The following is a 22,119-nucleotide window of genomic DNA, read 5'->3' on the forward strand; positions in this document are numbered from 1 at the left end:
ATTGAAGATTTTAAATTTTATTGTATTTTTCCTGGCGTGGCCTCTGGCGCAGTAGATAAAGGACTGGCGCAGGGGATGGTGTTGCTGCCTGATTCGGCCTCTGGATTAGCAGTCACAGAGCTCCTGGCGCAGAGGCAGTGATGTTTCTGGATGGGTTCTGTCTGAGGTTTAGGCCCCTGCGATGTGCAGCTGTATGCGGCACGATGGTAGACGGCTTTTAGATGCTCCGGCCGAGGATTCTGATCGTCTAGTCTTGTTAGACGAGAGCTCTGCAGATTGGGCAGCTGACATTTTCTCCAATCCACCTTACGATGCAGCCATGGTGGAAGAGATCACAAACACAAGAAAGATACACTCACCGGCCACTTTATTAGGTACACCTGTCCAACTGCTCGTTAACACTTAATTTCTAATCAGCCAATCACATGGCGGCAACTCAGTGCATTTAGGCATGTAGACATGGTCAAGACAATCTCCTGCAGTTCAAACCGAGCATCAGTATGGGGAAGAAAGGTGATTTGTGGCCTTTGAACGTGGCATGGTTGTTGGTGCCAGAAGGGCTGGTCTGAGTATTTCAGAAACTGCTTATCTACTGGGATTTTCACGCACAACCATCTCTAGGGTTTACAGAGGATGGTCCGAAAAAGAAAAAACATCCGGTGAGCGGCAGATCTGTGGGCGGAAATGCCTTGTTGATGCCAGAGGTCAGAGGAGAATGGGCAGACTGGTTCGAGCTGATAGAAAGGCAACAGTGACTCAAATTGCCACCCGTTACAACCAAGGTAGGCAGAAGAGCATCTCTGAACGCACAGTACGTCGAACTTTGAGGCAGATGGGCTACAGCAGCAGAAGACCACACCGGGTGCCACTCCTTTCAGCTAAGAACAGGAAACTGAGGCTACAATTTGCACAAGCTCATCGAAATTGGACAGTAGAAGATTGGAAAAACGTTGCCTGGTCTGATGAGTCTCGATTTCTGCTGCGACATTCGGATGGTAGGGTCAGAATTTGGTACAACAACATGAAAGCATGGATCCATCCTGCCGTGTATCAACGGTTCAGGCTGGTGGTGGTGGTGTCATGGTGTGGGGAATATTTTCTTGCCACTCTTTGGGCCCCTTGGTACCAATTGAGCATCGTTGCAATGCCACAGCCTACCTGAGTATTGTTGCTGACCATGTCCATCCCTTTATGAGCACAATGTACCCTGTAACATCTGATGGCTACTTTCAGCAGGATAATGCGCCATGTCATAAAGCTGGAATCATCTCAGACTGGTTTCTTGAACATGACAATGAGTTCACTGTACTCAAATGGCCTCCACAGTCACCAGATCTCAATCCAATAGAGCATCTTTGGGATGTGGTGGAACGGGAGATTCGCATCATGGATGTGCAGCCGACAAATCTGCGGCAACTGTGTGATGCCATCATGTCAATATGGACCAAAATCTCTGAGGAGCTTCCAGCACCTTGTTGTATCTATGCCACGAGGAATTGAGGCAGTTCTGAAGGCAAAAGGGGGTCCAACCCGTTACTAGCATGGTGTACCTAATAAAGTGGCCGGTGAGTGTACATGCCATATGACCAAGACAATGAACTTCTTTATAAGTATCACAAAAAATCCACAATAAAGACAAAAAAGAATAAAAACATAAAAAATGTGAGCAAAGTCACAAAAGAGATCTGATACAAGGAAACCAAACATATGATAGTGTTGGTTATCCTGAAACCACCAGCTCCCCTATGGACAGAAGGCCTTATGTAAAACAGAAGGAGCTTTAACAATGGTGTCCTATAATCAATGGTCAGTGAGCTAGAAAGTGATGCAAGACGTCTACCATAGGTGTACAAGTAAAAGGTACCACAAGCGCTCCCTATGAGTCAAAAAGAGTAAACCTATGTTACCTGTGCGGTGAGTGTCCACACTAAGGGGGGCTGTGGATAAATCCCCCACATGTATTGCCACCAATTGTGGCTTCTTCAGGGGTGCCTGTATGTTGTGGTGCCTCCGTTTAAGATGGGTGATTACATGTGTGTGCCATGAGCTTGATTTGCTCACCTCCGGCTCCAAGTACTCCATGCAGTACACGTAAAACTTATGTCCCCCGATTCTAAGTGGCGCATGCGCAACACAGTGGCTCTGGCGCTAGGCATCAATACCTCTCGGCGTGTCCACCAGAAAGATGGGCGCACCCGCAATAGAGCCTCTACTACCATTGTACGGGCGAGACTACTAAGTGAATCCCCCATGACGGAAGACTGCGTGGGCCTCTTCTCCTTTCTTTTTGTTGGCATTGGCCCCCTCCCTGGTCTGAATTGAGTTTGTTGCTATAGTCTCCACCGGTTTTCCAGGGGGAAGGCTTTATTGAATGAAACTGGGGGGTATCTGTTTATTGGGGCTGGATTTTAAAGAAACTGTATATAAATTACTTGTGGGTCTGAATATGAAGAGCTGTAAACTGCGGCTTTTAATTATGTTACATGGGGGTCTGTATATAAATAAATTACAGGGTTATATATTCATTATATTATAATATTGATTAAATTACATACTAGTTATACACTCACCGGCCACTTTATTAGGTACACCTGTCCAACTGCACGTTAACACAATTTCTAATCAGCCAATCACATGGCGGCAGTGCATTTAGGCATGTAGACATGGTCAAGACAATCTCCTGCAGTTCAAACCGAGCATCAGTATGGGGAAGAAAGGTGATTTGAGGCCTTTGAACGTGGCATGGTTGTTGGTGCCAGAAGGGCTGGTCTGAGTATTTCAGAAACTGCTGATCTACTGGGATTTTCACGCACAACCATCTCTAGGGTTTACAGAGAATGGTCCGAAAAAGAAAAAACATCCAGTGAGCGGCAGTTCTGTGGGCGGAAATGCCTTGTTGATGCCAGAGGTCAGAGGAGAATGGGCAGACTGGTTCGAGCTGATAGAAAGGCAACAGTGACTCAAATCGCCACCCGTTACAACCAAGGTAGGCAGAAGAGCATCTCTGAACGCACAGTACGTCCAACTTTGAGGCAGATGGGCTACAGCAGCAGAAGACCACACCGGGTGCCACTCCTTTCAGCTAAGAACAGGAAACTGAGGCTACAATTTGCACAAGCTCATCGAAATTGGACAGAAGATTGGAAAAACGTTGCCTGGTCTGATGAGTCTCGATTTCTGCTGCGACATTCGGATGGTAGGGTCAGAATTTGGCGTCAACAACATGAAAGCATGGATCCATCCTGCCTTGTATCAACGGTTCAGGCTGGTGGTGCTGGTGTCATGGTGTGGGGAATATTTTCTTGGCACTCTTTGGGCCCCTTGGTACCAATTGAGCATCGTTGCAACGCCACAGCCTACCTGAGTATTGTTGCTGCCCATGTCCATCCCTTTATGAGCACAATGTACCCTGTAACATCTGATGGCTACTTTCAGCAGGATAATGCGCCATGTCATAAAGCTGGAATCATCTCAGACTGGTTTCTTGAACATGACAATGAGGTCACTGGACACAAATGGCCTCCACAGTCACCAGATCTCAATCCAATAGAGCATCTTTGGGATGTGGTGGAACGGGAGATTCGCATCATGGATGTGCAGCCGACAAATCTGCAGCAACTGTGTGATGCCATCATGTCAATATGGAGCAAAATCTCTGAGGAGCTTCCAGCACCTTGTTGTATCTATGCCACGAAGAATTGAGGCAGTTCTGAAGGCAAAAGGGGGTCCAACCCGTTACTAGCATGGTGTACCTAATAAAGTGGCCGGTGAGTGTATATACATACACACATATATACATACACACATATATACATACACTCAGCTTTATATATTAATTCTCATTGTGAGCCTGCGCCATGGAATTTCAATTACCATCACTATGAAGTGCAATTTCTTACGCAGAAAACAACCCTCACAGGGAAAAGAAAGTTATAGATTTTTGAAGGTGGTGAGTGAAAAGGGAAATGAAAAAACAAAAAAGGGCTACGGCGTTAAGGAGTTAAAAACTTGTCTATAAATTCAGTGAAGCAAAGAGACCAGCGATAACCGAGGGGAAGAGGCCTCTACTGCCTGACACAAAGATCCTGCCACAGCATACCAGCCTAGTGCCCCGCCCACACTCATCACATGATCTATTACATCATCACAGGTCCTTCATCCACCAATTCTCTATACAAATATACAGCCGGAAGATCCCGCCCCTTCAGTGACATCACACTCCCCGGGTCACATGACTAGTGGACAGTGAGCAGGAGGACGTGTGTGAGGTAGAGATTGTCCTGCACTGACGAGAGAAGAGGTAAGTGACCAGCGGAGGGACTACAACTCCTAGCATGCTCCAGGAGCACACACACTATATGGAGGGACTACAACTCCTAGCATGCTCCAGGAGCACACACTATATGGAGGTACTACAACTCCCAGCAGGCTCCAGGAGCACACACACTATATGGAGGGACTACAACTTCCAGCATGCACCAGGAGCACACACACTATATGGAGGGACTACAACTCCCAGCATGCACCAGGAGCATACACACTATATGGAGGGACTACAACTCCCAGCATGCTCCAGGAGCACACACACTATATGGAGGGACTACAACTCCCAGCATGCTCCAGGAGCACACACACTATATGGAGAGACTATAACTCCCAGCATGCTCCAGGAGCACACACACTGTATGGAGGGACTACACCTCCCAGCATGCTCCAGGTCCCTCCATGTGGGGTCCAGTATGTGCTATTAGTGAGGAGCGGCACAGTCCAGCGCCATCACTCCTCCCTCAGTCCAGTGACCTCCCCTCCAGTGTCTGGAGAATCCCCATCTGTCACATCACACATGTCATGGACACAATTGCTTCATATAGAGTTTGCTCTTAGTTCTTGTCATGTTTCCTCAGGTTCTATAGATCCAGGACTCCCAGAGGTTTCTCCTAAAGATGATCCTTTCCATCAATGATCCACCAGGGATCCGGGAGAAGGACAGAGAGCAGATGGCGGCCAGGATCCTGGAGCTCACCCTGGAGATGATCTCCTTGATAACCGGAGAGGTGAGAGTCTCCCAGGACACGGCTCTTATCTCTAGGAATAACAGCGGGAAATGACTGGAGAGGTGAAGGATTCTTAGGATCTATGTAGTGATCAGTGTCTCCCCATACACAGGATTACACAGTAGTGAAGAAGTCGTCTGGTGAGTGTGTGACCCCCCGTGTGTCAGGAGGATGGACCCAGAGCCCCATCACCGAGCCTCCACCTCATTCACTGATACATGAGCAGAAGATCCTAGAACTTACCTCCAGGATCACTGAGCTGCTGAGCGGAGAGGTGAGCGCTGCCGGGAATGCTGGGACATTGTACAATAACACAAGGGAGGGGTCTGGGTGATGACTGTGTCATTGTGGGTGTCAGGTTCCTATAAGGTGTCAGGACGTCACTGTCTATTTCTCCATGGAGGAGTGGGAGTATATAGAAGGACACAAGGACCAGTACAAGGACATCATGATGGAGGACCACCAGCCCCTCACATCACCAGGTAAGAGGAGACCTTCCTGATTATAGAGGACAGAGCAGGTGTGAGGTCACCTCCTCCATCATCTCATCATCACATATAGACAATGGATCAGTCACTGTGTATATTTCCTATAGATGGATCCAGTCAGAGAAATCCACCAGAGAGATGTCCCCGTCCTGGAGATTCCCGGGATATTACACAGGAACCAGAGAGATGTCCCAGTCCTGGAGATTCCCGGGATATTACACAGGAACCAGAGAGATGTCCCAGTCCTGGAGATTCCCGAGATATTACACAGGAACCAGAGAGATGTCCCAGTCCTGGAGATTCCCGGGATTGTCCAGAGGATCCAGAGAGATCTCAGAGTCCTCTATATTTCCATGTTATTAAAGAGGAACCGGAGGAATACATCCCGTTGGGTCATACAATAGATGGAATGGAAGTTTTGGTAAATCTTCTATAGATTGATGTACTCTATGAATTATGGATATCTTTCTCATGTTCTTCATGTTGGATCTTTCCAGGAAAGTTCTTGGGGAGCGAGAAGTGGAGATGAAATCCCCTCATCAGTGACAGAGGAGGGTAAGAGCCTTTGTTAATAGTAAATGTTTATATAGCGCCATCATATTCTGTAGCGATGGCTTTGGGATCCCTCTACACTCGGAGGACACAGGCCGCTCTACAGATTGATGTTGTGAATTATTCCTAATCTGTGTCTGGTAAAAGGGAAAGTATTATTTATCACATAGAGGTGGGAGGTGAAGTTGTTTGGGGAGGTGAAGCACAGATTAAAATCCTTGTAATTGAGGATCTTCTGAAATTGAGCAATAGAGAAGAGGATCTGATCAAAGCTATGACCTCCTTTTATATGTGAGTAAGCTTTGTGATGCCCAGAGAGGATGTAAGTGACATGAGGAGCGTGGAGGTCGCATTAATGCCTGTACAAGTATGAAAGACGCTTGAGCAAACGGTTTTCCAATTTAAAAATAGTATTGTGTGTATTAGTATGCGTGATACTTTCCTCTTTCAGCGAATGCCGACAGTGCTTAGCAGGAGAACTGATGAGTTCTGATGTGGATCCATAAGAAAGTTCCTTACACATCAGAGGCAGCACTTGCATCATTGGCCTCTGAGCCCCACTGCAGGACAGAGTGCACAGGATTCTGTATATGTGGACACTAGCTGTGTCTCCCCTCCCTCCACAGGCTCTTGCTCAGGAAGTGGCTGACAGGACAGAGGGAAGGGGAGGACATGTGCCTGTGCTTGTCTGTACGGACTGTTCCTGCAGTGCTGCTGCCTACTGTGATGCAGTTTACTGCAAAACATGTCCAGTATAGTGTGATGTGCTTATGTATGTGCTGTGTGTGTGCTGTATGTACTGTGTGTGTGTGTGTGTGTGTGTGTGTGCTGCATGTACTGTGTGTGTGTGCTGCATGTACTGTGTGTGTGTGTGCTGCATGTACTCTGTGTGTGTGTGCTGCATGTACTGTGTGTGTGTGTGCTGCATGTACTGTGTGTGTGTGTGTGCTGCATGTACTGTGTGTGTGTGTGTGCTGCATGTACTGTGTGTGTGTGTGTGCTGCATGTACTGTGTGTGTGTGTGTGCTGCATGTACTGTGTGTGTGTGTGTGCTGCATGTACTGTGTGTGTGTGTGTGCTGCATGTACTGTGTGTGTGTGTGTGCTGCATGTACTGTGTGTGTGTGTGTGCTGCATGTACTGTGTGTGTGTGTGTGCTGCATGTACTGTGTGTGTGTGTGTGCTGCATGTACTGTGTGTGTGTGTGTGCTGCATGTACTGTGTGTGTGTGTGTGCTGCATGTACTGTGTGTGTGTGTGCTGCATGTACTGTGTGTGTGTGTGCTGCATGTACTGTGTGTGTGTGTGCTGCATGTACTGTGTGTGTGTGTGCTGCATGTACTGTGTGTGTGTGTGCTGCATGTACTGTGTGTGTGTGTGCTGCATGTACTGTGTGTGTGTGTGCTGCATGTACTGTGTGTGTGTGTGCTGCATGTACTGTGTGTGTGTGTGCTGCATGTACTGTGTGTGTGTGTGTGCTGCATGTACTGTGTGTGTGTGCTGCATGTACTGTGTGTGTGTGTGCTGCATGTACTGTGTGTGTGTGTGCTGCATGTACTGTGTGTGTGTGTGTGTGCTGCATGTACTGTGTGTGTGTGTGTGTGTGTGCTGCATGTACTGTGTGTGTGTGTGTGCTGCATGTACTGTGTGTGTGCTGCATGTACTGTGTGTGTGCTGCATGTACTGTGTGTGTGTGTGTGTGTGTGCTGCATGTACTGTGTGTGTGTGTGTGTGTGTGCTGCATGTACTGTGTGTGTGTGCTGCATGTACTGTGTGTGTGTGTGTGTGTGTGTGTGTGTGTGCTGCATGTACTGTGTGTGTGTGTGTGCTGCATGTACTGTGTGTGTGTGTGTGCTGCGTGTACTGTGTGTGTGCTGCATGTACTGTGTGTGTGTGTGTGCTGCATGTACTGTGTGTGTGTGTGTGTGTGTGTGTGTGTGTGCTGCATGTACTGTGTGTGTGTGCTGCATGTACTGTGTGTGTGTGTGTGCTGCATGTACTGTGTGTGTGTGTGTGTGCTGCATGTACTGTGTGTGTGTGCTGCATGTACTGTGTGTGTGTGTGTGCGCTGCATGTACTGTGTGTGTGTGTGCTGCATGTACTGTGTGTGTGTGTGTGCTGCATGTACTGTGTGTGTGTGTGTGCTGCATGTACTGTGTGTGTGTGTGTGTGCTGCATGTACTGTGTGTGTGTGTGTGTGCTGCATGTACTGTGTGTGTGTGTGTGTGTGTGTGCTGCATGTACTGTGTGTGTGTGTGCTGCATGTACTGTGTGTGTGTGTGCTGCATGTACTGTGTGTGTGTGTGTGCTGCATGTACTGTGTGTGTGTACTGTGTGTGTGTGTGTGTTGCATGTACTGTGTGTGTGTTGCATGTACTGTGTGTGTGTGTGTGTGTGTGTGTGTTGCATGTACTGTGTGTGTTGCATGTACTGTGTGTGTTGCATGTACTGTGTGTGTGTGTGTGTTGCATGTACTGTGTGTGTGTGTGTGTGTGTTGCATGTACTGTGTGTGTGTGTGTGTTGCATGTACTGTGTGTGTGTGTGTTGCATGTACTGTGTGTGTGTGCTGCATGTACTGTGTGTGTGTGTTGCATGTACTGTGTGTGTGTGTGCTGCATGTACTGTGTGTGTGTGCTGCATGTACTGTGTGTGTGTGTTGCATGTACTGTGTGTGTGTGTGTTGCATGTAGTATGTGTGTGTGTGTTGCATGTAGTATGTGTGTGTGTTGCATGTAGTATGTGTGTGTGTTGCATGTAGTATGTGTGTGTGTTGCATGTAGTATGTGTGTGTGTTGCATGTAGTGTGTGTTGCATGTAGTGTGTGTTGCATGTAGTGTGTGTGTGTGTTGCATGTAGTGTGTGTTGCATGTAGTGTGTGTTGCATGTAGTGTGTGTGTGTGTTGCATGTAGTGTGTGTGTGTTGCATGTAGTGTGTGTGTGTTGCATGTAGTGTGTGTTGCATGTAGTGTGTGTGTGTGTTGCATGTAGTGTGTGTGTGTTGCATGTAGTGTGTGTGTGTTGCATGTAGTGTGTGTGTGTGTGCTGCAGTTACTGTGTGTGTGTGTGTGTGTGCTGCAGGTACTGTGTGTGTGTGTGTGTGCTGCAGGTACTGTGTGTGTGTGTGTGTGCTGCAGGTACTGTGTGTGTGTGTGTGTGCTGCAGGTACTGTGTGTGTGTGTGTGTGTGTGCTGCAGGTACTGTGTGTGTGTGCTGCAGGTACTGTGTGTGTGTGCTGCAGGTACTGTGTGTGTGTGTGTTGCATGTACTGTGTGTGTGTGTGTTGCATGTACTGTGTGTGTGTGTGTTGCATGTACTGTGTGTGTGTGTTGCATGTACTGTGTGTGTGTGTTGCATGTACTGTGTGTGTGTGTGTGTTGCATGTACTGTGTGTGTGTGTGTGTTGCATGTACTGTGTGTGTGTGTGTGTGTTGCATGTACTGTGTGTGTGTGTGTGTTGCATGTACTGTGTGTGTGTGTGTGTGTTGCATGTACTGTGTGTGTGTGTGTGTTGCATGTACTGTGTGTGTGTGTGTGTTGCATGTACTGTGTGTGTGTGTGTGTTGCATGTACTATGTACTGTGTGTGTGTGTGTGTTGCATGTACTGTGTGTGTGTGTGTGTGTTGCATGTACTGTGTGTGTGTGTGTGTGTTGCATGTACTGTGTGTGTGTGTGTGTGTTGCATGTACTGTGTGTGTGTTGCATGTACTGTGTGTGTGTTGCATGTACTGTGTGTGTGTGTGTGTGTTGCATGTACTGTGTGTGTGTTGCATGTACTGTGTGTGTGTGTGTGTGTTGCATGTACTGTGTGTGTGTGTGTGTTGCATGTACTGTGTGTGTGTGTGTGTGTGTTGCATGTACTGTGTGTGTGTGTTGCATGTACTGTGTGTGTGTGTTGCATGTACTGTATGTACAGTGCGTGTGTGCTGTGCGTGCTGTATGCGCGCTGTGTGTCCTGGGTGCGCGCGTATGTTAGCATATTTCTTAAGATGAATCACAACATATCTTTAACTCCTTAGTGACCACCCACATGCTGGGAAGAGCAGTTGCTTGACTGCACCTGTTTTATCAGTTTGGATCGGAATGAGTTCTGATCTGGACTGCTTAACCCCTTAGATCCTGAGATGAACACTGTGACCACAGGATCTATATATGTTGAGAGGGAGGGGCTCCCTCCCTCATCCTTCCTAGAACTCTCCAATTGAACCACTGGGTTGCCATCAGGCGGCCATGACTGACATACTGCAATACACGGTCACTGCTTAAGAATGAACAAGTCATCAAATTATTTGTTCAAATCCCATTAGCAGACTTAAAAAAAAAAAGTAAAAGAAAATACTAAAAACATTAAAATAAATAAAATGTATTAAAATACTCCAAAAGCCCTCAATACATATAACCTAATATATAATAAAAAAAACACAACATATTTGGTCTACATTTTCCGGCTTGTCTCCTCCTCCCTGGTAGTTGGAGTAGGAGGGAACAATGTCAGCAGGCAGTAATCTGCTGCTCTCAATGTTTTAGGTATCTCCCAAGTGATGTAACTGTACAAATATGGAGATTTAAATAACTTGGGAAAATCCACAGCGTCCGCTCAGCAGAGGCCAGGGATGGCAAAATTTGGCATTTGAACCGGCATACTCTGAGGAACTGTTTTCTGGACTCTTCCCACAGTCACAAACCACTTGTCCGGTTGCTGCTGAGCTATTTTCCGATGCCCAGGTTTTCCACCGGTCGCAGTCTGTGGGTGATGATGACATTATTGACGTAGTGGAAGAAGTGTGTAAAGAGGTGTCGGACGATGAGGAGACACGGTTGTCAGACAGTGGTGAAGTTGTTGTCAGGGCAGGAAGTCCGAGGGGGGAGCAGACTGAGGGATCGGAGCATGATGAGGTGACAGACCCAAGCTGGGTTGATAGGCCGGGTGAACACAGTGCTTCTGAGACGGAGGCGAGTCCTATAGCAGAACAGGTTGGAAGAGGCAGTGGTGGGGCCAGACGGAGAGGCAGGGCCAGAGCTGGTACATCAGCGCCAAATGTTTCCCGTAGTCAAGCTCCCGTGGCGAGGGCTAGATTTTCAGAAGTCTGGAGGTTCTTTAAAGAAACACCGGATGACCGACGGACTGTGGTGTGCAACCTGTGCCAAACCAGGATCAGCAGGGGTTCCACCACTACTAGCTCAACTACCACCAGTATGCGCAGGCATATGAATGCTAAACACCCCACTCAATGGCACCAAGCCCGTTCAGCTCCGGCCGGGCACACCACTGCTCCTTCCCCTGTGTCATCTGCTAGTCAGCCCCCTGCCCAGGACCCCGGCCCAAACACCTCCCGTGCGAAAACCCCATCTTCGCCTCCACGATCCTCCACAGCATCCACCAGTGTTCAGCTCTCCATACCCCAGACGCTGGAGCGCAACCCACCCACACGCCCAAGCCCTCAACGTCCACATCTCCAAGTTGCTTAGCCTGGAGATGCTGCCCTATAGGCTGGTAGAGACCGAGGCCTTTCGAAACCTCATGGCGGCGGCCGCCCCTCGGTATTCGGTCCCCAGCCGCCACTACTTTTCCCGATGTGCTGTCCCAGCCCTGCACAAGCACGTGTCAGAGAACATCATCCGTGCCCTGACCAACTCCGTTTCTGACAAGGTCCACCTGACCACGGACACGTGGACGAGTGCTGCCGGGCAGGGCCACTATATATCGCTGACGGCACATTGGGTTAACTTGGTGGAGGCTGGGACCGAGTCTGACCCTGGGGCTGGTCATATACTGCCGACGCCGAGGATTGCGGGGCCTACCTCGGTCCAGGTCTCAAAGGCCTACTATGCCTCCTCCTCCTCCAGTGCCATGCCTGGCCCATGTGTTAAATCTCATAGTTCAGCGTTTCCTCAAGACATACCCCAATCTGTCTGATTTGCTCACGAAGGTGCGCCGCATCTGTGCGCATTTCAGGAAGTCCAGCACAGATGCTGCCACTCTCAGGGCAGCGCAGCGCCGCCTCCAACTGCCCGCTCACCGACTGTTGTGCGACGTGCCCACGAGGTGAAATTCAACATTAACCATGTTATCCAGAGTTTACCAGCAGCGCAGAGCGATTGTAGACTGCCAGATGTCAACTTCCACCAGAACTGGTAGTCAGGTCAGTCAGCTTCCTCAAGTCTACAATGAGGAGTGGACGTGGATGTCTGATATCTGTCAGGTGCTGAGTAACTTTGAGGAGTCAACACAGATGGTCAGTGGCAATGCCGCCATCATCAGCCTCACCATCCCGCTGCTTGGCCTGTTGAAAAACTCTCTGATCAGCATGAAGTCGGAAGCTTTGCGCTTGTCACAAGAGACTGGGGAAGAAGATTCCCTTGTTGATAGCCAAAGCACCCTTAGGTCTGTTTCTCAGTGCATATCGGAGGAGGTGGAGGAGGAAGAGGAGGAGAATGTTGGCGAGACAGAAGAGGGGAGCATTGCTCAGTCCTTCACTGTTCAGCGTGTATGGGCAGAAGAAGAGGAGTTGGAGGAGGAGGAAATGCAGAGTCAGGCCAGTGAGGGGAGTGAATTCTTGCGCGTTGGTACTCTGGCGCATATGGCAGATTTCATGCTAGGCTGCCTATCCCGTGACCCTCGTGTTCAAAGAATTTATTCCAGCACTGATTACTGGGTATTCACTCTCCTGGACCCACGGTACAAGCAGAATCTTTCCACTCTCATCCCTGGAGAGGAAAGGAGTGTGAGAATGCATGAATACCAGCAGGCCCTGGTGCACAAGCTGAAACAGTATTTCCCTTCTGACAGCGCTAGCGGCAGAGGGCGTACTTCTGCGGGACAAGTAGCGAGGGAGAGTAGGCGAGCAGGCAGCTTGTCCAGCACTGGCAAGGGTACGCTTTACAAGGCCTTTGCCAGTTTTATGTCACTCCAGCAAGACACTGTCACCTGTCCCCAGTCTCGGCAGAGTAGGGCTGATCTTTACAGAAAGATGGTGAGGGAGTACGTAGCTGACCATACCATCGTCCTAAATGATCACACAGCTCCCTACAACTACTGGGATTCAAAGCTGGACATGTGGCACGAACTGGCGCTGTACGCCTTGGAGGTTCTTGCCTGCCCTGCCGCTAGCGTGTTGTCCGAGCGGGTTTTCAGTGCAGCTGGTGGCATCATCACCGATAAGCGCACACGCCTGTCGACTGACAGCGCTGACGCTTATCAAGATGAATAAAGCCTGGATTTCTCTGGATTTTCATTCTCCACCAGGTGAAAGAAGCTCAACCTGAATAATGTATGCACTCCTCCTCCTCATTGTCCTCCTTCTCCTCCTCTTTGTACACTAAAGCAGAGGAAACTGGCTATTTTTTGCCAGGGCCAACTGGCTCTAGCTATAGTACTCTATGTATTTAATTTTTCTGGAGGGCCACCTACCCGCTCCTCTGTTTTAAACAATTTTTGGGAGTGCCACATACAGGCACTCAATCTATTTAATTTTTCTGGAGGACCACCTGCCTGCTCCTCTGGTTTGAAAACTTTTTTGGACTGCCACATACAGGCACTCAATTTATTTAATTTTTCTGGAGGACCACCTACCTGCTCCTCTGGTTTGAAAACTTTTTTGGACTGCCACATACAGGCACTTAATCTATTTAATTTTTCTGGAGGACCACCTACCTGCTCCTCTGGTTTGAAAACTTTTTTGGACTGCCACATACAGGCACTATCCAAATTAAATTGTCTCCACACGTCGTCTTTTTAGCTGCCTCCACACGTTGTCTCCATTGCTACCTCCACACGTCATCGCCATAGCTGCCTCCAAAAGTCGTCCATATAGCTGCCTCCATACATGGTCTCCTTATCAAACGAACTGTGTCAGGCAGAATTTTGGGTTGTTTTCATGGCTTCCACATCAAACTTGTTAACTTTGTCGCCACCCTGCTGTGTAATCCACAAAATATACTGGTAAACTTTTATCATTTACCAATATTATTTCAGCGCTTCTTGCGCATCTGTTTACATTCCCCTCACCCGCCATATCCTAAACTTATAAGAACGCTACTACACTTGATCTTATACAAAAGGTTCTTAGAAGTGCTGTTTGGGGAGTAACCGAGAGATAGGGGCTTGGACAGGCGAAAGCTCGCCTGACAGCAGAGCGCCAGCTCCATCCCAAGATCCAACTAACATAGTTTTAACTGCAGCACTTTTAATCTACTACTACTTCACTGCCTCCATACATGGTCCCCTTATCAAACGAGCTGTATCAGGCAGAATTTTCAGGTGTTTCACCAGATACATAGTGGAACTCGGCCCATCTGTCGCCGCCATGCTGGAGACCTGAAGTTGCAATAATAGCAGCGCAATATGGATGCCCCATACTGTCGCTCTTAATCATGGAACCATTTCCGTAAAAACAATTAAAAATAGAACCACTATGCTATTCCATTATTCCTAGGTGAAATATTCAAACGACCCGGCCTGCTTTGAAAATTATAATTTTTTCAAAGTAAACGCTTCTGGCCCCCAGACCCATTTTGGGTGGGGAGGAGCCGAGAGACAGGGGCTTGGACAGGCGAAAGCTCGCCTGGCAGCGGACCGCCAGCTCCATCCCAAGATTAGGCAGCCTCAGAGGCATCCATGCATGCTGCCCCTGCTGTTTCCTGTCCAGTTTGCCTCCACGATCCTCCACAGCGTCCACCAATGTCTCATTTCAGCTCTCTATACCCCAGACGCTGGAGCACGAGAGGATATGCAGCACATCATCCCCTTATCAAACGAGCTGTGTCAGGCAGAATTTTCAGGTGTTTCACCAGATACATGATGGAACTCGGCCCATCTGTCGCCGCCATGCTGGAGACCTGAAGTTTCAATCATAGCAGCGCAATATGAATGCCCCATACTGTCGCTCTTAATCATGGAAGTCGTCTCCATGGCTGCCTCCACATGTCGTCCCCTTATCAAAAGAGCTGTGTCAGGCTCATTTTTCGGGTGTTTCACCAGATACGTTATGGAACTTGGTCACTATGTCGCCACCATGCCGTGTTATCTACTAAATATACCGTCAACCTTTTGTTCACATAGGAAATCATTTCACCTCCTTTGGTGAAACCTGAGTCCATTTAGGGTATGTCGCCATGACACTCTCTAGCCTGCCACTGCTGCCGCTGCCTCTGCATGCCGTCCCCTATAGTGTCAGGGTCAGTTATTGGATGTTTTAGATGCTATCTAGCCTCATTCTGTCACTCTGTCATGGCCATGCTGTTGCCCATAATTTTGGCATAATGGTGCGATTAAGCAGCCTCAGAGGCATCCATGCATGCTGCCCCTGCTGTTTCCTGTCCATTTCCGTGGTGTTTCCATCCTTTTCTGAGGTTCCCAGGTGTTTGGCCAAGCTTCCCTGTGCAGAGCCTTGGTCCCCTTGAAAAATGCTTGAGTCTCCCATTGACTTCAATGGGGCTCGTTATTCGAGACGAGCACTCGAGCATCGGGAAAAGTTCGTCTGGAATAACGAGTACCCGAGCATTTTAGTGCTCGCTCATCTCTAGTATCTATCCATTGTTTCTAATGGTACTGACCTAGTACTCCTGCTCTACTGAGACTGCTCCAAGTGCTTTGCCACAAGGTTCAGTGCCCCCTTTCCTGTATAGTTTCTTAGGGGAAGGAAGACCCCACCAATCACGGCGGAGTAGTGCAACCGTGTTCGCATGCAGTGTTTTTGTTGGGGGAGGAGCTTTTATCTCTTTTCGGACCACCCACTGACGTCTTCAGACATTGCTGTACTTTTCTTCTGCTCCTGCGATAGGTTCAGAGCCGGCGCTGCCTCCGGGTCTAGGCAGGTTCATCCGAGCTTCCGGGTCTGATTTGAAACAAAATAGGGAATTCATTAATAATGTTAATTTTGAGTTAATTTGAAAATATGTACTATAAATTCCCAAATAAAACAAAAAATGAAATTACAAAAAAAAAAATCTTTGAACTTTTTATTTCATTTAACGAGCTCTATGTTTTCCAAAGAAAACGCAGCAATAAAATTTAAGGTAGCACACACAAAAAAAAAAAAGATGTTATGGCCACGTATGAAAACTCGCTAAAAATGCCCTGGTCAGGCCGCATCATTAAGGGGTTAAACTGAAACCCTTGCGATCGATATCAAGTACCTGGTTCTCAGTCCTGATTGCAAGCTCTTCAGCGGAAATGCATATGTGATTGGGCAACATAAAGGCTGCGTGTAATACCGGCCTGACACTGGGGGAAAAAAACCTCATGGCCACACCGGCGTCGCCTGAAAATGGCGCTTTTGGTCATATGTTTAGTTTATACATGTCAGTGGGGATAATCTGGGAATTTATGGCTTTGGTCTTGGGGTGGTGGGCACCAAGTGTAGAGTCAATGGGTAGAAAAGTATAAAGGTGGGACTTGGAGGAGGGGTAAGTGAGACCAAGATCTAATATTTAGGGTGCATTCACACGTTGAGAAGAGATTTGCCTGATTACATTGTTGTTAACATTGCGTTCACAAAAAAATGCTTATGTTAACAGAATCTTAACACCTTTTTAAGGGTATGTTAACATTGTGTTAACACATGCTTTTCGTAAATGCAATGTTTACAACAACCTAATCTAAGCAAATCTCCTCTTCTCACCTGTTGTAATGTGTTCCAAAACGCATGTCTTAACACTACGTGGAGCACTCCAGGGGTCATTTTATTAATGGTAGTGAAGCCTGCTGGGAAATTTTATCAGTGAGAGGATGCCGCTGCTGGACATGTTATTAGTGAAGAGAGGCAGCAGCTGGGACATGTTATTAGTGAGGCCTCTGCTGGACGTGTTATTAGTGAGGGGAGACCGCTTCTGGACATGTTATTAGTGAGGGGAGGCCGCTGCTGGACATGTTATTAGTGAGGGGAGGCCGCTGCTGGACATGTTATTAGTGAGGGGAGGCCGCTGCTGGACATGTTATTAGTGAGGGGAGGCCGCTGCTGGACATGTTATTAGTGAGGGGAGGCCGCTGCTGGACATGTTATTAGTGAGGGGAGGCCGCTGCTGGACATGTTATTAGTGAGGGGGGCCGCTGCTGGACATGTTATTAGTGAAGAGAGGCAGCAGCTGGGCCATGTTATTAGTGAGGCCTCTGCTGGACGTGTTATTAGTGAGGGGAGGCCGCTTCTGGACATGTTATTAGTGAGGGGAGCCCGCTGCTGAACATGTTATTAGTGAGGGGAGGCCGCTGCTGGACATGTTATTAGTGAGGGGAGGCCGCTGCTGGACATGTTATTAGTGAAGAGAGGCAGCAGCTGGGACATGTTATTAGTGAGGCCTCTGCTGGACGTGTTATTAGTGAGGGGAGGCCGCTTCTGGACATGTTATTAGTGAGGGGAGGCTGCTGCTGGACATGTTATTAGTAAAGAGAGGCAGCAGCTGGGACATGTTATTAGTGAGGCCTCTGCTGGACGTGTTATTAGTGAGGGGAGGCCGCTGCTGGACATGTTATTAGTGAGGGGAGGCCGCTGCTGGACATGTTATTAGTGAGGGGAGGCCGCTGCTGGACATGTTATTAGTGAAGAGAGGCAGCAGCTGGGACATGTTATTAGTGAGGCCTCTGCTGGACGTGTTATTAGTGAGGGGAGGCCGCTTCTGGACATGTTATTAGTGAGGGGAGGCCGCTTCTGGACATGTTATTAGTGAGGGGAGGCCGCTGCTGGACATGTTATTAGTGAGGGGAGGCCGCTGCTGGACATGTTATTAGTGAGGGAGGCCGCTGCTGGACATGTTATTAGTGAGGGGGGCCGCTGCTGGACATGTTATTAGTGAGGGGAGGCCGCTTCTGGACATGTTATTAGTGAGGGGAGGCCGCTTCTGGACATGTTATTAGTGAGGGGAGGCCGCTTCTGGACGTGTTATTAGTGAGGGGAGGCCGCTGCTGGACGTGTTATTAGTGAGGGGAGGCCGCTGCTGGACGTGTTATTAGTGAGGGGAGGCCGCTGCTGGACGTGTTATTAGTGAGGGGAGGCCGCTGCTGGACGTGTTATTAGTGAGGGGAGGCCGCTGCTGGACGTGTTATTAGTGAGGGGAGGCCGCTGCTGGACATGTTATTAGTGAAGGGAAATCTGATCTGTATGGTCTTGTTTATTGTACAGATCTCAATTATTTTGTATGTTTTTTTTCAGGTGAAGAGCAGATGATTGGCTTCTATCCAGTTGTTGCTTCATCTTCTGGTTACGAAGTAGAAGATAATCAATCAGAAATGGAACGAAGACTTGCACAAATATGGTCATACTCTAAATGTGAGGAAGATTTTAAAATTGAAGAAGATTTTAAAAACATATCTGATCTTTCAGTACGCCAGAGAAGTCACTTAATAAAATGGCCAAGACCCTGTCCGGAATGTGGGAAGATTCTTGCCCAGAAATCGACTTTTGTGACACATTTGAGAATTCACACAGGGGAGAGGCCGTTTCCATGTCCAGAATGTGGGAAAACCTTTATCAGTAAATCGTGTCTTGTTAAACATCAGAGAATTCACACAGGGGAGAAGCCATTTTTATGTTTAGAATGTGGAAAATCTTATACCAAGAAATCCGCTTTTGTTACACATCAAAAAATTCACAAAGGGGAGACCCCATTTTTATGTTCAGAATGCGGGAAATCTTATAAATCCAGACCAGCTCTTGTTGAACATCAGAGAATTCACACCGGGGAGAAGCCATTTTCATGCAGTGAATGTGAAAAAAGTTTTGCCATTAAATCGGCTCTTGTTGAACATCAGAGAATTCACACAGGAGAGGAGCCATTTTCATGCACTGAATGTGGGAAAGTTTATAAATCCCGATCAGCTTTTTCTCAACATTGGAGAACTCACACAGGCATTAGACCATTTTCATGCAATGAATGTGGGAAATCTTTTACTAAGAAACAATATCTTGTGGGGCATGAAAGGACTCACACAGGGGAGAAGCCATTTTCATGCAAGGAATGTGGGAAATCTTTTGCCCAGAAGTCATACCTTGCGATTCATCAAAGAATTCACACAGGAGAAAAGCCATATTCATGTCTTGAATGTGGAAAATCTTGTATCCAGAAATCGAATCTCTTGAAACATGAAAAAATTCATACAGGGGAGTGATAACTTTCAGGTATTCTTTGTGTGAAAGATTTTACTCATAAATCTGACCGGGAGAATGATCAGAGAATTCACACAGGAGAGAAGCCATTCTCATCAATATCCCAGCCATATCCTCTGGTTGTGCCCTTTTTTATGTTCTTACTGGAAAACAGTTTGTAATCTTCTCACCAGACTTTTCAATGGGGTAATGAAATTTTTCCCCACCATAGCTCTTCTTTCCTTACACCTCGACGTTCTACTGCTAAATGCTAAAATTTTAGCTTGTAAGTTCCTTAATAAGGCGAAACTACTCATCGAGCGAAACTGAAAACCCCCTGACACCACCCTCTTCTTCGTTAATAGAGATGCCCCATATTTCTTATATAGTTCTGAAAAACGAATCGTTGTAGGCCCAGGGAGGTCAAAATGATTTGATTAGTGATGGATGCATGGAAATCGTATGTGACTTATATCGATGTGATTCTAGATATTTTTTTTTTTATTTTTTTTAGATTTGGATTAACAATCTTGGTAACCAAATGCAGGTGGAAGCTTTCCATCCACATTGCAAACCCCCCTACCTCCTCCTCCCAACACTACTTGTCTGCTTGATGTGAAGGGGGCTGCCTTACAAGGTAGCAAAAGAGGCAATGCTTTTCTTGTACAACTTTTTTGCATATTTCCTAGAATCCCTTAGTGGAGCATCAATGGCTATAAGTCTCCACACGCCTGCAAGGCGGCACTAATTAGAAAAGTCTCCGTATGGGGAACTCTTACTTCCCATACCTCCCCCACCCCTCCATTCGTTATAATTCTTCTCCCCTCTAGTAGATGTGCACTTACCGATTCCCTATTCTTGTTACTCGTTACACCAAGCCCCGGTTCCCTTACTTGGTTACACTGTTTTGTCTGTATTGTATGTTACGTTTTCGTACTCCAAGCAGGGTTATCTTAGACAGGTCTGTAGATGCACAAGTACTACTAAATAGGATGAGGCATAGGCCATCGGAGTTCTACATTGTCATTTGTTGTACAATTGGGACCCTTTTACTCTGTAATGTAAAAAGCAATTCAAAACTATTGAAAGAACCAAAAAAATGGGAAGTCTTTTAGACAAAAATGTAGACTAAACTGCATACAGAGGAGAAAAAACCTCAGCATACTTTACCTTAAAACCCCACAATTTCTGATGCTAGAGGAGGCGATAACGTTATTTTCTTTGTCCTTGGAGAGTGAGAGGCAAAGAATCATAATTATGTCTCCTACATCTTCCCATAAGCCGGTCACAAGAAGGAGAGGTGAAGAGTGAAGCCCCTGAGGGCCCGAAGCCAGATTCTGGTACCTCCGAAGAAGAATTACTCAGGATTAGGACCTCATGTAGTGGTCATTTCCATGGAATCGGAATACTGGGTGGTGCCCCCGGCCTCGGTTGACGTCATTGGACATATTTGTGCTATTCTTTTGCTTCTGGAATTCAGTAAAGTCTACTTCACAAACCTCCAGTCTCCTATTCCTGTGTGCTCTGCAACAGCGAGAGACTGGTCTGACTGGACATTATTGCTCTAGAGCAGGTCTGGATGGCCCAGACCTGACAGAAGAGGTGGTCTGACTGGACATTATTGCTCTTGAGCAGGTCTGGATGGCCCAGACCTGACAGAAGAGGTGGTCTGACTGGACATTATTGCTCTAGAGCAGGTCTGGATGGCCCAGACCTGACAGAAGAGGTGGTCTGACTGGACATTATTGCTCTAGAGCAGGTCTGGATGGCCCAGACCTGACAGAAGAGATGGCCTGACTGGACACTATTGCTATAGAGCAGATCTGGATGGCCCAGACCTGACAGAAGAGGTGTTATGACCGCAAAGCACACTACTGAGAGTTTGTCGAGGGCCAGAAGGTTGTAATGATTGCTTCCGATGCCCAAAACAGGTTGCAAATTGGGAAGACCATTTCAAAGTTCACCATAGATGACCAGAGGTGTTGGGAGAATATGGGGGATACAATATCATGTTACCAAATGCATAGCTGAGTAACCCAGAACGCACTGGCCCACTTGACTCTAAGTCAAAAACACATCAAAATGATCACCGACTTTTGTTTATCTGCCTAATCTGATTGTACCACCACCTTTATTTCCTTTTCGGACATTTTGTATATATATATATATATGTTTCCCTTTTGTATGTAGTGTTTTGTATAGTGTTCCCTTAAAATCTATCATGGTGAACCAGGGACACTCATAGATCCAGGCGGTGGGAATCTTCTTATATTTGTTATCCGTGGCCTCATGTCTTCTAAAATCAACAAAATCATCAAAATGATGCTTATGAGTCACAAGGGTTCCTACCTGAGCCTCTCTATGCTCTGCCTCTACAATTTGTCGTACTGCTCTTTCCCCGTGTTATAGCGTTGTGCGTCGCTATGGAGAAGGGAGGGATCACCACTCTTCCTCTCCATGGTGCCAGACATATGCCCGCCCGGTCACGGCCCGGCAGATATAGGTTCGTGTGGATCCAGCTACTGGTGACTAGAATAAGATTAGTGTAGATTTTCATGGTAGATTTCCTTCAAGGCGAAGAAATATCCAATTTTTCCCATTACAGACTGGGCTTTATATCTTACGAGAAAATGGGGGCACTCCTGCTTTCCTGGTGGAGCCCTGTTTCGCTGGGGCTTGTGAATTAAGTCTCCTTAGCCTGTCAGGGTTATAAGCCAATGTTGTGCCACGCCGGAGCTTACATGGCCCAAACTCTCTAATTTATCGTCACGAGGGATTCTACCAAAAGACTCCACATGTGACCAGAGCAGTTTTTTGTTTTTGCGCCTCTGTTTTTCACTTGCTACCTTTTTAAAGCCACAATAATTTTTTCTTTTACGGAGTTGTCAACTGTGGTATTATTATATTTTCTTGTGTCTGTATTTAATATTCAATGAACTGGGAAGTCGA

General features: G+C 47.3%; 1 protein-coding gene across 1 annotated transcript; it reads left to right on the top strand.

Moving 5' to 3' along the window:
• Positions 1-4,206: 4,206 nt before the first annotated feature.
• On the top strand, positions 4,207-22,119 carry LOC140119837 (uncharacterized). The gene is made up of 4 exons (XM_072139254.1): positions 4,207-4,300; positions 4,905-5,963; positions 6,040-6,097; positions 18,238-22,119. Exons 2-4 carry the CDS (start codon positions 5,619-5,621, stop codon positions 19,191-19,193), a joined length of 1,359 nt encoding a protein of 452 aa, XP_071995355.1. The 5' UTR covers positions 4,207-4,300; positions 4,905-5,618; the 3' UTR covers positions 19,194-22,119.

Source organism: Engystomops pustulosus, chromosome 2 (genome assembly GCF_040894005.1).
Source record: "Engystomops pustulosus chromosome 2, aEngPut4.maternal, whole genome shotgun sequence".
Lineage (NCBI taxonomy): Eukaryota > Metazoa > Chordata > Amphibia > Anura > Leptodactylidae > Engystomops > Engystomops pustulosus.